The sequence below is a fragment of the Sus scrofa genome, chromosome 7, assembly GCF_054392235.1.
Source record: "Sus scrofa isolate SSC_HxYL_T2T_F1_AM1 chromosome 7, Sscrofa_HxYL_maternal_Yorkshire_Landrace_v2.0, whole genome shotgun sequence".
NCBI lineage: Eukaryota > Metazoa > Chordata > Mammalia > Artiodactyla > Suidae > Sus > Sus scrofa.
The window spans coordinates 69154752-69171757 of NC_139389.1; the positions used below are offsets into that span (position 1 = coordinate 69154752).

At 46.0% G+C, this 17006-nt stretch overlaps 1 protein-coding gene across 11 annotated transcripts in view; it reads left to right on the top strand.

Annotated features, from left to right (window-relative positions):
- The first annotated feature begins 14333 nt into the window (after positions 1 to 14333).
- The window catches only part of ADPGK (ADP dependent glucokinase), a 54009-nt gene continuing 51336 nt past the window's right edge, over positions 14334 to 17006 (top strand). For all 11 annotated transcript variants that reach the window (XR_014810603.1, XR_014810605.1, XR_014810602.1 and 8 more), the window contains exon 1: positions 14334 to 14631. Coding sequence is in view for 7 of the 11 variants with exons in the window: in XM_084968905.1 (XP_084825031.1) it covers positions 14399 to 14631 (233 nt within the window). In the remaining 4 variants the exon portion in view is untranslated. The remainder of the gene's footprint in view (positions 14632 to 17006) is intronic.

Consider the following 17006-nt stretch of genomic DNA (forward strand, 5'->3'; position numbering starts at 1 on the left):
ACACACACACCCGGTACACAGCCTCTCTATTGCAAAGCTGCTTAAGGGGTGGGTGGTGGAGCGTAGTCCCTTCCTCTAGACCATCAGCTGTGCAGCGCAGGGAGAAGCGGTGGCCCCCTTACTTGTAACCCTGGGCCCGAGGCGGAGTGGCTCTCCAGTGCCACGTTAGGGGCTAAAGTTTAGGGAAGCAGGTAAAGCCCCAACCTCAGAGACAACTCAGCGTGGGAAGTGGGCTGCATCCCAGTGGAACCTGGCGCTGCCCGGGGCGCCACGCCCCCGAGTCTCGGAAGAGACCAGTAAGGCTGCCCCGAGGCGGTGGCCCCTGCGCCGAGATTCAGAAACCCTGGAGCCAAAACCTCAAGCCCAGGAGAAGCTGCACAGCGGCCCTGGGACCGAGCAGTGGAGGAAAAAAGCCGAGGCCTTCAAGCGCGGACCAGCTGAGCTTATAGAGCTTTTGTTTCCCGCAAGAAGAAATCCCACCACGAGATGAAGACCCCGCACCAGGCCTGGCCCACCAGCCTGGAGCTGCGCGGCTTGCGATGCCCTCCCCTCTGCCCGCAGGGTCCCAGAGCCTCGCGTCGGCCACTCTTGCCGTGGGCTCTCGGCGCCCCCTGCGGGTTCTGGGCCGCTCTCCCTCCTGGCGCGGGCCAGCCCCGGGAGGCGTCTGCAGGAGCAGGAGGGGCGCCCCCAGGATACCGGCCAGTGTAGCCCTCAGCCCTCTCTGGATGCTGGGGACGCTCCTGCAGGCGGGGCTTGGTTCTCTGCATGCCCAAAGGTGCCGCATCCACACATCTCCATCACCGAGGGATCCTATCCCCGTTCCGTAGATAAGGAAGCAAATGTTCGAAGACCGAGCCTGAGGCATCCACACGCACTAGGGGGCGTCTCCGGAATCCTGAAGCCCAGACTCACCGGTACAGGTCTTTTCCGCCTAGACCCCTTCCTTTTCCCTAGACAGCCTAGGTGAGGCACACACTCCGTGGTATACGGTGCACTCTCCGTGCCCACTCTCCAGGTTTTCTCAGAACCAGAAAGGTCGCCTTGAGCATCATCCTTCCTGAAATGGGCTGGCAAGGCTGTGTGGACAGGAGTGCGTGTGGAGTAGGGTTACTGTCTACTACAGAAGGGAGGTACATCAACTTTGCTGGAAGCAAATCTGAGAGCATCATCCGGAGTGCCCTTGGACATAGCCATTTCACTTGTGTGACTCTATCCTAAGGAGACCTTTAATAAACTCAGCAGATTTTGCTTGGAGAATGTGCATCCCGCGTTGTTTGTAATAGCCAAAACTTGCCCACAATCTAACTCTCTACCAGTAGGTTAAATAACTACTAATCTATGCAGCCATGAAAAATTATATTGGATTAAAAAATGTTGGTGATATATAAAAATGTTCATTATGTTGTTTTTTAATGATTTTTATTTTTTCCATTATAGTTGGGTTACAGTGTTCTGTCAATTTCTACTGTACAGCAAAGTGACCCAGTCATACATATATAGATATTCTCTTTCTCACCTTATTCTCCATCATGGTCCATCACAAGTGACTATATATAGTTCCCTGAGCTATACAGCAGGATCTCATTGCTTATCTATTTCAAATGCAATCATTTGCATCTATTAACCCCAGACTCCCAGGCCATCCCACTCCCTTTCCCTCCCACTTGGCAACCACAAGTCTGTTCTCCAAGTCCATGAGTTTCTTTTCTGCATAAAGCTTCACTTGTGCCATATATTAGATTCCAGATATAAGTGATATCATATGGTATTTGGCTTTCTCTTTATGACTTACTTCACTTAGTATGAGAGTCTCTAGTTCCATCCATGTTGCTGCAAATGGCATTATTTTTTATGGCTGAGTAGTATTGCATTATGTACATGTACCACATCTTCTTAATCCATTCCTCTGTCAATGGACATTTAGATTGTTTCCATGTCTTGGTTATCATGAATAGTGCTGCAATGAACATACAAGGGCATGTATTTTTTTCAAGTAAAGTTTAATCTAGATATATGCCCAAGAGTATGATTGCTAGGTTATATGGTAGTTCTGTATTTAGTTTTCTGAGGTACCTCCATACTGTTTTCATAGTGGTTGTACCAATTTGCATTCCCACCAACAGTGCAGGAGGTTCCCTTTTCTCCACACCCTCTCCAGCATTTGTTGCTTGTTGACTTCTTAATGATGGCCATTCTGACAGGTGTGAGATGGTACCTCATAGTAGTTTTGATTTACATTTCTCTAATAATTAGTGATGTTGAGCATTTTTTCATGTGCTTTTTGGTCATCTGTATATCTTCTTTGGAGAAATGTCTATTCAGGTCTTTTCCCCTTTTTTCAATTGGGTTGTTGGGGTTTTTCGCTGTCAAGTTTTGTAAGTTGTTTCTATATTTTAGAGATTAATATCTTGTCATTTGCATCATTTGAAACTATTTTCTCCCATTCTGTAGGTTGCCTTTTTGGGATTTTTGTGTGTGTGTATGTGGTTTCCTTTGATGTGCAAAAGCTTGTAAGTTTGATTAGGTCCCATTGGTTTCTTTTTGCTTTTATTTCTGTTGCCTTGGGAGACTGACCTAAGAAAATATTTGAATGGTTGATGTCAGAGAATGTTTTGCCTATGTTCTCTTCTAGGAGTTTGATGGTGTCTTGTCTTATGTTTAAGTCTTTAAGCCATTTTGAGTTTATTTTGGTGCATGGTTTGAGGGTGTCGTTCATTATATTGTTAAGAAAATAATCAAGTTACAACACAACATAAACAATAATAAAATTCCATTTTTGTGAAGATGCATATCTTCATGTACGTGCATTAAATAAAATGTCTGCAAAGATATACACCAAAAAATTCACATTGATCAGTGGGAATAAGGGTGATTTTTAAAGTGCTTATATTTCTCTGTGTTTTCTAAATAATGTGTATTGAATATGTGTTATTTTTATTATTTATTTATTTATTTTATTTATTTATTTATTATTTTTTTTTTTTTGGTCTTTATGCTATTTCTTAGGCCGCTCCCACAGCATATGGAGATTCCCAGGCTAGGGGTCAAATCGGAGCCGTAGCCACCGGCCTATGCCAGAGCCACAGCAACATGGGATCCGAGCCGCATCTGCGACCTACACCACAGCTCACGGCAACGCCGGATCGTTAACCCACTGAGCAAGGGCAGGGACCGAACCCGCAACCTCATGGTTCCCAGTCGGATTCGTTAACCACTGCGCCACGACGGGAACTCCTATTATTATTTATTTTTTAAACATAGAAAGCTAAATATTCACTTACCCACCCCAGATAAAGCAGCCTAAAGACCTGGATCAAGGAATAGGAAAGAAGATTATTGGGCATCTTCTTCCCCCACCCTAGGACAGCCACAGGAATCATAGTCACCAAGAACTGCTCCTTTTGAAGAAGATGATAGTGGGATACATTTTCCAAAGTGTTGACTATAACACAGTTTGCAACATGACTCAGCTGGCGGATCATGCATTTGGGCACAGATCTGGAGCTCTGAAAGAAAAACTGCTCTTGGATACCTACTCAAGTTGTAATGGATCAAGTAACTGACCAATATGCCAGATTCCAGAAAGTTGACAAATATGCACTAATGTGGTTCCTTTCTTGTACTAGCTCCAGGCAAATTGACTAGAACACATAGAACAACCTCCGAAATCCCCTGAAGAAATGGGATTTATCTGCACCAACCTGGGCTTGCAGCTCTAGACTTAGTGTGGTGAGCATGTGAAGCCATCGTGTTGATGGATGCAGTTGTGACTGGGAGTGGTGGTGACAAAGCAGGTTGTCGGAAAGAGCAGGTCCTCCAGATTCTCCCAGGCAAGGAAACAACACTGAAAACTATATTAGGCTTTTCCCTTTTGCAACTTAAAACAGAAATTTCTGAAAAGTAAGAGTGTGGTGTTTTTCATTTCTCAAGAAAACCCAGCTAACTTTTATCATGATTATTAAGCTTGTGTCTTTTTTGGAAATTAACTTTTATTTTTATTTTTTCTTTTTAGTGCCACAACCACAGCATATGGAGATTCCCAGGCTAGGGGTCTAATTGAAGCTGTAGCCACCGGCCTATGCCACAGCCACAGCAATGCCAGATCCGAGCCATGTCTGCGACCCACAACGCAGCTCATGGCAACGCCGGATCCTTAACCCACTGAGTGAAGGCCAGGGATCAAACCCGAAACCTCATGGTTCCTAGTTGGATTCCCTTCTGCTGTGCCACCGCAGGAATGCCAAAAATTAACTTTTTAATATAAGTTTAGGAGTTCCCACTGTGGCACAATGGGTTAAGGATCCAGCGTTGGCAGCTCTGGCTCAGATTTGATCCCTGGCCTGAAGACTTCCATATGCTGCGTTGTGGCCAGAAAAAGAAAAAGAATAATTTAAAATAAAAATAAAAACAAAAAATTTAAAACAATATTATGACCTTAATAATATACCTGAAGATATGTAGCATTTTGTGTGCAAAAAATGAAATCTAATTGTTAGATTATTTTCCCAGTGAAGTATACTATCTACTTTTTATTTTTAAAGTTATTCTCTGTTGTTCTAAACAATACCAAATACTAAATAGTGCCAAAAGCTAAGAAAAACATGTATTAAGAGTTTCAACAGGAGTTCCCGTCGTGGCGCAGTGGTTAACGAATCCGACTAGGAACCATGAGGTTGCGGGTTCGGTCCCTGCCCTTGCTCAGTGGGTTAACGATCCGGCGTTGCCGTGAGCTGTGGTGTAGGTTGCAGACGTGGCTCGGATCCCGCGTTGCTGTGGCTCTGGCGTAGGCCGGTGGCTACAGCTCCTATTCGACCCCTAGCCTGGGAACCTCCATATGCCGCGGGAGCGGCCCAAAGAAATAGCAACAACAACAACAACAACAACAAAAGACAAAAAGACAAAAGACAAAAAAAAAAAAAAAGAGTTTCAACAGAATTCTGTTTGCAATAAATTGTAGTGAACTATAAGGATCTTTTAAAGAAAGATTTAGAAATAAATTGCTAGAAGTATGAATTCATTGACAAAAATATAAACATGAATGAGGGTGAGGGGAAGTGAACTGCCTGCTCTCTCTGGGAGCTTGGGAAGTAACACTGACCCTGGACCTGCAGGCCCCTCCACTGCTGCTGAGGCCGGTGGTCCCAAGAACTGACCACTTGGGATCTGCACTGCCTTTGGCCTGGGCACTATGTTCTAAGTCTGTGGTCTAAGGAAGGGCTGCAGCCATAGAAGGAGATAGATGCAAGTGGCTTCATTCTGCCAGGCTTCCTAAGAATTTTTTTTAAAAGAGAGTGGAGTGGGTCATTACAAATCAGAGATTCGAATCTCAGCACCCAATGTCACCACCACCACTACCACAAACCGCGTGGCTTGGGGCAAGTCGCTTAATCTTTCCCAACCCAGTTTCTCATCTGTGTAGTGGAGAGAACAATATTCATATTGTGTAGCTGCTGGAAGATGTATTATTATTCAACCAGTAGTTATTGAATGCCAGGCACTCTTGTAGTCACTGGCAAGGATAGACAAAGTCCCTGTTTTCAGAGAATTCATGTTCTAATTGGATGAGATCACAAATGGGAAAAATCATGTATTAATAAGTTTCAAACAGAAAAGAAAAGAGGGCAAGATGAGAGAGCCCTACAGGCTCGTGCTATTATATTCAGTGGCCAGGGAAGCTCTTCATGAGCAGACTGTATGTGAGCAGAGATATGAAAAGCAGAACTCAATCAGGCATGCAGAGATCCAGGGGAGAAACCAGAGAAAGGGGCCAGAGGACTTCTCTGTACTGTTTTTGCAGCTTCCTGTGAATCTATAACTATTTAAAAATAAAAAGATTTATTGTATATTGATATACATGACAGCCCAGATGAGTCTCAAAATAATTATGCTGAGTGAAAAAAATCCAGATCAAAAAGAGTACATACTGTACAATTTTATTTATATAAAATTCTGGAAAGTGTAAACTGATCCAGAGCAACAGAAAGTATAGCAACAATCACCTGAGTATGGAATAGGAAGCAGGGAGTTTGAGCAGTAAGAGGTGGGAGGGAGGGACAACACAGGGACATGAGGCGTCTCGTAGGGTGATGGATATGCTTACCATCTGGATTGTAGTGATGGTTTCAGGATTATATATATATATATATATATATATATATATATATATAGTAAGCTTATTAAATTGTATACTCTTGTGAAGTTTATTGTAGATTAATTTCATCTCAATAAAAAGGTAATACAAAACATTAAATACATAGAAATAAATCATGCTAGGGAGTTCCCTTGTGGTGCAGCTGGTTAAAGATCTGGCATTGTCACTGCAGCGGCTTGCATTGCTGCCGTGGTTCAGGTTTAATACCTGGCCTGGGAACAGCTGAAAGAAAGAAAGAGAGGAAGAGAGGAAGAAAGAAAGGAAGAAGGGATGGAGGGAGGGAGAAAGAAAAAAGGAAAGGGAGGGAATAAAGAAAGAAAGAAAGGGAGTTCCCGTCGTGGCTCAGTGGTTAACGAATCCGACTAGGAACCATGAGGTTTCGGGTTTGATCCCTGGCCTTCCTCAGTGGGTTGAGGATCTGGCGTTGCCATGAGCTGTGGTGTAGGTTGCAGATGCAGCTCAGATTTCAAGTTGCTGTGGCTGTGGCATAGGCCGATGGCTACAGCTCCGATTTGACCCCTAGCCTGGGAACCTCCACATGCTGTGGGAGCGGCCCTAGAAAAGGCAAAAAGACAAAAAAAAAAAAAAAAAAGAAAGAAAGAAAGAAAGAGTGAGCTTGCTAAAGATATGCAAAGCTTCTACACGTGAAAATCTAATACGTTAATGTAAAGACATTTAGGTGTACCTAAATAAATACATGGACCTCTTGTAGTCTTAGATGGTACAACTCAATATTTAAAAGATGTCAATCCTTCTCAAACTGAAGCTGATCAAAATCCTAACTGTTCTTTTTTTTTTTTTTTTTTTTTGTCAAGTCAATTTGCAAATATACATGGGAATGATGGAGTTCCCATCGTGGCTCAGCAATTAGCGAACCCCACTAGCATCCATGAGACTGTAGGTTAGATCTCTGGCCTCGCTCAGTGGGTTAAGGATCTGGCATTGCTGTGAACTGTGGTGTACGTCACAGACACAGCTTGGACCAGAGTTACTGTGGCTGTGGCGTAGGGCAGTGACTATAGCTCTGAATTGACCCCCAGCCTGGAAACCTCCACAGGGTTTTAGGGTGTAGCCCTAAAAAGACAGACAGACAGAAGGAAGGAAGGAAGGAAGGAAGGAAGGAAGGAAGGAAGGAAGGAAGAAGGAAGGAAGGAAAGAAAGAAAGAAAGAAAGAAAGAAAGAAAGAAAGAAAGAAAGAAAGAAAGAAAGAAAGAAAGAAGAAAATGTATATGGAAATTTTAAAAGGCCAAGGATAACCAAATGTTCTCGAAAAATAAGGTAAAAGAATTTTCATTATCATATCAAAATAGTAAGGTTCTGGTATGAGGATAAAAAAAATAGACCAATGGGACAGAACAAAGAGCCCAAAAACAGATCCGCATCTATAGACACTTGATATTGGACAGAGGTGGGAATGCAGGATCATTAAGAAGGGACCAATAAAAGGCACTGGGTCAACTGGATACCTATAAAAATTCCTCCCACAATACACAAAAACCAACTCCAAGGTGGATTAAACACATAAACATGAAACATAAAACCGTACAGCTCTGAATGGTGATAGAGGGGAATAGCTTCATGACCTCAAGTAGAGAAATATTTTTTAAAACATCTAACAAAAAGCACCAACAATAAAGAAAACGACAGTAATAAAAAGGAAGACACTATTAACTACATTAAAATTAAGACCTTTATTCACTAAAGATATTATACAGAGAAGACAAGTGATGGAGTGAAGAACAAGATATTCTAAACAAACAGATAAAAACCTGTCAAAACTACAGTGAGACACCAATACACATCCTATACATATTGGCAAAATTTTAAGAATCTGTTGGTGTGTGTGTGAAGCAACAGAAAACCTCATATGCTTCCAGTGGGAGGGGAAACTGATGCACCACTTGGAAAGATGTCTGATATTATCTAGAAACACTGAGGAAGACAAGGAGAATCATTTGATCCGGAAATTTCACTTAGTTGATACCCTGAAAGAACTTCTGTACAAGCACATGGGTAGTATGTGCAGATCAATGTTATACTTATTAACAGTAAAACACTGGGAAAATTCCAAATGTTCTATATACAGTAAGGATAAATAAATTTCAGTGTTTTAATTTGATGGAATATTATATAGATATTGAGCAGCTAAAAATTAGGAAAAGTCACTGCACAGTGACCTACGCAGTCATGCCTGTGCTTCTTAGAGTGAGAGAGTGACAAACCGGGAGGGCTGAGAAGAAAATTAATGAAAGTTCTCAGGAGCCAACCATAGCAGTGGCAGGGAGAGTTTTAGCATGCGTCCGCATGTAACAAACACTGTGCTAGACTCTTTTAAGATAGCTCTGGAGTTCCCTGGCGGCCTAGCAGTTAAGATTCGGCCGTCACTGCTGTGGTGCTGGTTACTGCCATGGCACAGGTTCAATTCCTGGCCCAGGAACTTCTGCATGCCATGGGCACAGCCAGAAAAAAAAAAAAAAAAAAAAAAAAAAAGAAAGAAATCTCTACCTTCTACCCACAACCATTCAGCAAAGTAGAATTCTCTGTGTGCTCTTAAGGAAACTGGGGAACAGAATAGGTTAAATGACTTGCCTGAGGTCACACAGGTGGCAGAAGTGGAGTTTTAAATCCAAGCATCAAACCCCACATTCTCTCCATTGGAGCAGAAAGTGTCGCTTGCCTGGCAACAAAAATTCACCACCTCTCCTTTCTTTCAGAACCCCGATTTTTGCATGAAGTACCCTCCCCTGCCCTGTCTGTGCCATCCCCCTTGGGATGGTAGCGCAGAAGATAGAAGAAGCCTGAGGCCTGATGACTGGAGAGCAGCGGCGTCTTGCCTTACCAGGTAGATGTTTTTTTGCTCCCTTTCATTAATTTTTTTCTTTAGTTTAGAAAACAGCTCTTAGGCTAAGTGGTTCTAGAACTGTTAAGGTTCTTGAATCAAGAAGGAAATGCAGGAGTTCCCATTGTGCATCAGTAGGTTAAGGACCCCACGTCTCTGTGAGGATGTGGATTCGATCCCTGGCCTCACCCAGTGGGTTGGGGATCCAGCCTTGATGTGAGTTGCAGCATAGGTCGAAGATGCGGCTTGGATCCCGTGTTGCTGTCTCTGATTCAACCCCTAGCCTAGGAATTTCTGTAGGCCACAGGGGTGGCCCTTAAAAATATGCAGTTAGAAGGCACACTTTCCATTTCCTTCCAAGTGTGAAACTGACAGCACTAATGGCCTGATCCTAGCCAGAACACAAACTGAGACTTGAACCCACATGCTGGGACTCGAACCCGGCCTAAACCCAGACTGGGACTTGAGTCCTTGGTTTTAAATTAGAATCACTCACCTTGTGTCTGGACTTAACTGAGGTTCAGGTTCTTTATGCCTCCACTCAGAAGGAATTCAGCGAGAGACAAGGTGATAGGCAAGAAATGGATTTATTAGGATACGACGCTTGTGAGTGATGCAAGTGGGCAGGTAAGGAAGCTCTGCCCCGAGAATCCGGTGGGCTCTGGTTTTATCATCCAAGGGGAGCGGGGGTCGGAAAAGACCGCCTCTTCCTTTCTGGGAATACTGGAAATAGAGGTTCCTCCTAGGTATCCGGTAAGGTGTGTATTCAAAGCAGCAGAAGGGCGGTCCTCAAACTCCTGCCCTCAGTCGGGGTATCTGAATGTGGGCCTCGTCCCATTCCCCATCCAACCAACCTGAGGCAATTCTCACACTTCCACTAGTCAGGCAAGCCTTGTGCTGATGGCTTTCTTGAGCAGTTATTAACTTACAGTGATCTCCCAATGTCCACTAAGTTTCCCTCTTTAACTATGGCCCTTTATCAGGATTTCTATGACTACTGTGCCTACTTCATCCCTATCAAATGTACATTGCAGAGATTACAGAACCCAAATCAGAAGACTACAATGTACGACAGGACTAGTTGACAGAGACTGCAGAGGGATGCCAAGCAGGGCACCCTGGGATTGGACAAGGCTACACAGGCAGTGTGATAAGAGTGGTCCAGGGAGCCTGAGCTGTCCACAAGAGCACCATGGGACCAGCCCCTGCTTCACCCCGCCGCCTGACTCCTTTGCCCTGTAAGGCTCTTAGGTCCCTACTGCATAGAAGCTCAGACAGCTCTGCACCTCCCACTTTCTCCTGCTCAGCAGGGCCTCTGAGTCCAAGGCAGTTGATCCTGAAGTGGAAATCCAGGGCCGCCATGCTGTTACCCGCCTACAAACTAAGAGGGTCTCTGCTCCCAATCTGTGTAGGGAGTCCTGTCACTGTCAAGGAACTATCGTGCCCTCCTCACTGCTTTGCTGCTCCCGGTCTTGTCACCAGGCCCCCATGCCTTCATCACCTGTGGCTTTCCCCATCCAGCAGTCCATCCTCCTACCTCTGCACGTGCCCTACCGATGGCAGGTTAGGGGGAGGCTGTCTCATTGCCTAGATCTGTGGCTGTAGACACAACACCTTCTCTTTTTGGATCGTAGATCTGTGGCTGTAGACACAACACCTTCTCTTTTTGGATCCTGGGATCCTACATTCCTTCTTCTTAGTCTCCTTGGAGTCTTTTATAACCTTGAAAGCTGTACTCTGACTCTGGCCTTTGGGTGTTACCTATGGTGGGCAGTGTTGCTGGCAACAGCAAAGGCCTTGACACAGTGCAGACCTCAGAGAACAACTTGGATAAAACCCCAGAGGCTTGGAACTGTGGGAAAAGTGGGTTAGGCCAGCTTTCACAAGGAGTGTTTGGTCCTACTTTAGTTTCTGTTCCAATGTGAGAACAAACTTGCTCCTTAAAACCCTTCAGATCACATGGGTTGTGTTGATTGGCATTCCTGTCGAAGCTAAAGCCTTAAGCTAATTTGGGAATGGACAGGACTCTGCTAATTCCTTATACAAATATGGGATCTGTTCCTTGCCCTTCCAGGTCAGGGTTTGGGTGGGACACCCAGAGCCTTCGTTTGCCTCTGAATTCTCTGGTGTAGAATTGTTTTTTCTCTCAATTAAGGTCCTAGGAGAGAGAACCAATAACGAAGATCATGTCCAGAGCATGGAGTTGGGGGAGGGGTGTCTTGAGGCCCATCCAGCCCTTTTGTCTTTGTTCAGACTGCACAATGGAACCATAGCTGCCCACTCAAGACTCTTTTGTATAATTGCCCCTAGAAATCTAACTCCTAGCTTTGGGTTTTTGTTGCTGTTGTTTCTTTTTATGGCTGCACCTATGGCATATGGAAGTTCTCGGGCTAGGGGTTGAATCGGAGCTGCTGCTGAGCCCCTTCGTCACAGCCACAGCCACACTGGATCTGAGCCACATCTTCAACCTACACCTCAGCTTGTGGATCCTTAACCCACTGAGCGAGGCCAGGGATCGAACCTGCATCCTCACAGAGAATGCATCAGATTCTTAACCTACTGAGCCACAACAGGAATTCCTAACTTCTAGAAAAACAATTGGTTTGCAAAGCATTTCAGACTCATTAAACAGAAGATCAGAATCTGAAATGACTCTTGTTCACTAAGGAATCTTTCAAGACAGACCGTGGTACCAAGAGAGCTGAAGGCCTGCTCGTGAGCCCTTGGTGAAGAATAGGAGTCCAGGCCCCTGTGATTGTGTGTGTGAAGCCACGTCAGGCTCCACCATGATTGGCAACTGTCACTCACGTTCTTCAATTCCTGCAGCTCCTGCCTCTAATGCTCTGTTAGAGTTGAGGTTGGCCCCAGGCACCACACTGAGAGACCAACAAACAGGAGCCCCCAGAGCATCTCCATAATGACCAGGTGGGGCACACTTGCTGTTGCAGCCCACAGGTCCAGCCCCTTGTTTGGACTTTTACATGAGAAATAAACTTCCATTTCGTTCAAGCTGCTGTTGCTTTATCTCTGTGGGTAAACCCAAAGTTCTAGTATTATAAATTTTCAAGTTGCTGGGAGAATAGATATTAAAAGTACTTATCACAAGAAAAAAAAATTAGTAACCATATAGATGATAGATGTTCACTCTACTTATTGTGGTAACCATCACACAGAATACATATGTATAAAAACATATTGTACACCTTAAACTTACAATATTAAATGTCAATTATAGCTCAGTGAAACTGGAGGAGGGGGAAAGTTCTGGCAAGCCTAGAAAGAGGCTGAAGAACTTGGCGCAAAGTGCTAGCAGTTCAGCAGGTCTCCTAGGAGCCAGAAGGGAAGGCCCCAGGTGGCTTTCTCTTCACATCTCTTTGGGGTTTTTTTGGTTTTTTTGTGGGTTTTTTTGCTATTTATTGGGCCGCTCCCGAGGCATATGGAGGTTCCCAGGCTAGGGGTGGAATCGGAGCTGTAGCCACCGGCCTATGCCAGAGCCACAGCAACTCGGGATCCAAGCCGCGTCTGCAACCTACACCACAGCTCACAGCAACGCCGGATCGTTAACCCACTGAGCAAGGGCAGGGACCGAACCCACAACCTCAAGGTTCCTAGTCGGATTCGTTAACCACCGCTCCACGACGGGAACTCCTCTTCACATCTCTTTGGTGTAGAGCACATCCCTGCTCTGCTAATCCTGTCGACTCCCTGGTCTTCCCACAATACAGCTGTCTCTGCTCCCCTCACAACTTCACCTTGGAAATATATTTAATTGGTGCTATCTGATCATCAACCTTATGTGACTTTGCAGGTCCACAACCAGCACCAACTAGTTACAGGCTCTTTGACTCTTGGGTCGAATTCTCAGAAAAGAGAAATGATCTCTTGCCAGCCAGTGGATTCACTACTTTTAAGTTAAGTGCTGGTTCAGTCAACCCTGGGGTGGTAGGAAAACCTGCCCACCTGGGGTCACCTGGGGGAGGGGTTTTTCTGGTAACTAATTGACTTGTCTCCTTGAAGAGAGAGAAGGGACAGGCAACTCTAGGGAAGACAGCATCACACAGATCTCACAGGCTCCTTGTCTTCTTTCTTTTCTATGGAGCCCAAATCTCATCCTGTGTGAACACCTCCTTTGAAGCAGCTGCTGTGGTCAGGTGAGCTGGGTGGGGTGAGCCAGGGGAGGGGAGATGACCAGGATAGGGAAATGCTGGTGATACCGGGCTGGGGGAAATGAAGCCTAATGCTCAAGATCAAAGTTAGAGAAATAAAGATCCACTGCCAAGTCCAAAGGTTGGGGCAGAGTGGAAAATCGGACACAGAGCCAGGTCAGGATGGTCAGGAGCCAGCAGAACTGGAAAAATGGAAACAGGCCAGGGAACAAGACCAGGCCGGTTGTGATGGCTGCTGAGAACGAGCTGGCAGCAAGCCTAGCTTCACTGGCTCCCAACCTAGGCTCACACATAGAAGAGTCACGATGAAGACAGGGCCTGTTGGGTTTAGGTCATATTAACCCAAAGAAAAGAGGAGATAACCCAGGTCCGAACTCCGCTTATGTGCTACACAAGATTGTGTACATTTGCGCATTTTCTGAAATTGTTAAAGGGAACAGCGCCCCCAAAAGGATTACTTTAAGGTTTGAATCTGATCGTCCAGCGAGGACCGTCACTGCAGGATCTACTCAGACTCTGTACAGACCCGGTACAGAGGGTGGTCGACCACCCTCCAGAGGGACAAAAGATCATTCCCCCCACCCCACGCCATGCGCGCCCCAAGGGCTCGCAGCAGCGCTGCTGCCATCTGATTCCTTCGGAGAGCGCCAAGCCCCCGGCCTGAAAAAGCATGAGTTTTATAAACAATGGATGATAGACAGACCGGCTTAGGAACAGATTAAAACGGAGGGGGAGGGAGGGTGCGAGGAGAGTGTGATTTGTGCACCCTCTGAGGAACTTCAGGCGTAGCTCAACTGGGGATGCAGACTGGCTCAAAGAGTAACATGAGATTTACCCGCGACTTCAAAATCCATCTGTTTCAGATGCGATAAATTCATTTGAGTAATAAAAAAATCCATCTGTTTCATCTTACTGGGAAAACAAACGTATCCTTGTTCCTCTATTTTGGGGGTACTGGAGGAGTTCTGGAAAGGGGTACAGCGCTCAGACCTGTACTGCTGCCTTTGTCCAACCTCCCCCAGAGCCGCCGAACAGCGCCCCCAAGTGCCAGGATTTGGACCGAGAAAGACAGTTTTCCGCTCCTCTGCCACGCCCATCCCCCCGCCCTCACCCCGCCCCTCCAAAGGACTTCGGCGCGCCGGCGTGACGTGACGCGCGTGTTGACGTCGGCGCACGCAGAGCCCGGAAGAGGCGCGGGCCGGGAAGGGAGCTGTACATCGCTGCTCCAGCGCCTCCGTTCCCATGGCGCTGTGGCGCGGCTCAGTGTATGCCGGCTTCTTCGCGCTGGCGGTGGGCTGCGTCTTTCTGCTGGAGCCGCAGCTGCCGGGGTCGGCGCTGCGCTCGCTGTGGAACTCGCTGCAGCTGGGGCCTGTACCCTCGCCCCTGGGACCTGGCTCCCCTGAGGGCCGGTTGGCAGCCGCCTGGGACGCGCTCATCGTGCGGCCGGCCCGGAGCTGGCGCCGTGTGGCCGTGGGGTGAGTGCCTGCGAGGTCTGCCTCTGTGGGCCTCTCCAGGAGGCGCGGGCGCTCCTGGCCTCCTTGGCAGACGTCAGGCGGCTTGGGAGCTGGGAAGTAGAGCCGGCGCAGAAACAGGTTCCCAGAGGTCAGCTGGAGGCCCCTCGGCGCTAGTGTCCACGCTGCCTCCTTGGCGAGAAGCGTTGGACTTTTGGGACTAGCCCCATCCGTCACCGCTGCAGGGACTCAACAGACTGCTTTTTCCTCTAGGCTGGCTCTGCGCCCTTCTTGTCTCTGTAGGACCAGCCTAATCGACTCTTGCAAATCCCGCTCAGCCTGACTGCTTAAAGTTCGAGCCTCTTTTATTCCAATACCTGCTCCTCTAGCGACCGCTCTTTTGCAGTCAGAGATGCTTCATTTTACTACTCTGGCAGCGTTCTTCCCCTTGCTGCTGAACTACTTAAAAAGGAGTGGTCGCTGCCGTTAGCTGTCTTGCTTCCCCCTCCGTAATGGCGTAGTCCTTTGATGCCGGAGTCTGGAGAACACTATTCTGCTGAAACTTCTCTCTCAAAGCTTACGGCTGACTTGTTGCTTCTCATATTCAGCTGCCTTTTTTAGTCTTCAGTGTCCACTCTCTGCAGCCTTCCACGCGTTAAGCACGCCCTTCTTGAAACTCTTTTCCCCTGACTTCAGTGACATTGCATATTTAGGGTTCTTCCAAATCACAGTGCCTCCTTTCTTTGTATTCCCCTCCTGCATGTAAGTAATTTTTCCCTTTACACTAATATCTTGTCTCAGTCTGAGTTGACTATCTTGCCATCACCTCAAACGCATCAATCAAAGAGCAAGCCTTCTACCCAGACTCTACTAGTTCCTATGAGTATTGGGGCCAGGAAGGATAGTGCAGGCTATCCTGAAAATTAAATGAAATAATTCATGTTATCTAGTATGTGTCTGCTTTAAAGAGCAGACACCAAATGTTAGCTAGTATTTTTTTTTTATATCAGCACATTTGTTATTTCATCAGATAATATCTTTTACCTCTTTCAAGTTCAGGCTCTTTGATCTACAACCTTATCAGCTTAATTGCTCTTAATTGATCCTTAATTTCCTTAATTGAATGGCTTTGTGCGCATTCCTTCGACAAATAATCGTCAGCTACATGGTGTGTGTCAGGTTTGTGCTAGGTTCTCAGGATACAGGGATGGATGAAGGGAGGTCCCAGCCTCATTTGTTGGAAACAAATATATTCATTCTTAGTCTACTCAGGCTACCACAACAGGACACCCCAGACTGCATGGTTTAAACAACAGGCATTTATTTTCTCACAGTTCTAGAAGCAGGTAGTCAAGAGCAGGTTCTCTCTTCCAGACTTGCAGATGGCTGTCTTCTCACCACGTGCTTGCCTTTCCTCTGTTGGTGAGCACTTCTGATGCCTCTTCCTCTTCTTAAATGGACACTAGTTGTATTGGATAATGGCCTCATTTAACCTTAATTACCTCCATAAATAGTCCCTATCTGCAAATACTGTCGCATTTGTGGGTCGGGCTTCAATGGGGATGCGCAATGCTGTCCATAACAATTACAAAAAGTGCTTTGCTGAACTAGTGGTAGAAGCCAGGTAGCCTGTGTCCCAAAGAAGAATGACTAATTCTTCCCAAGATGAGTTTTCAGGAAAAGCTCCATCTGAGAAGGTGACATTCCATTTGCTATTGCTGTGTCACAAATCGCCCCAAAACCTAGTAACCTAAAACAACAGTCATTTTATTTTCATGATTCGGAGGTTCAGTTGGGCTCAGCTGAGCAGTTCTCACTTGGGGTTTTGTGCATTCTCAAGCAGATGATGGCCGGGACTGGAATCATCTTAAGGGTTGATTGTGGTTGTCAGTTTCAACCTCAGCTGTGGTTTCACCTGAACACCTACACCTGGTTTCTCTATGTGGCTGTTTAGCTTTCCCACAGATCGATGACAGGGTTTGGAAAAAGAATGCCCCCAGGAAGACCAAGCAGAAACATTAATACCTTTTATGAACTAAACTTAAACACACATGGTGTCTCTTCTACCACAATCTCAGGTACAAATGATTTTAAGGGGAAGGGATGTAGAACCTGATTGGGAGGAATGGCAGCATCACATTATACAAAGAACATGTGGGATGGGACATCTTGTGGCCATCTTGGAAAGTACATTCTGCCACAGTGACTTGCGTGGGACAGGCCCTGGAGTAGAAATAGAATTTCCCCACAAAACTGTGGGGAAATAAGCCCACCTGGGTGGAGAGAACCAGATGTGAAAAAGTATATGGCTTGTTTGGGAATAGCAGGTTGGCCACATGACAGATGGAAAGAACTGGTGCTGAAAGGAGCCTTTTGTATCAGAGTAGGTGATGGGAAAG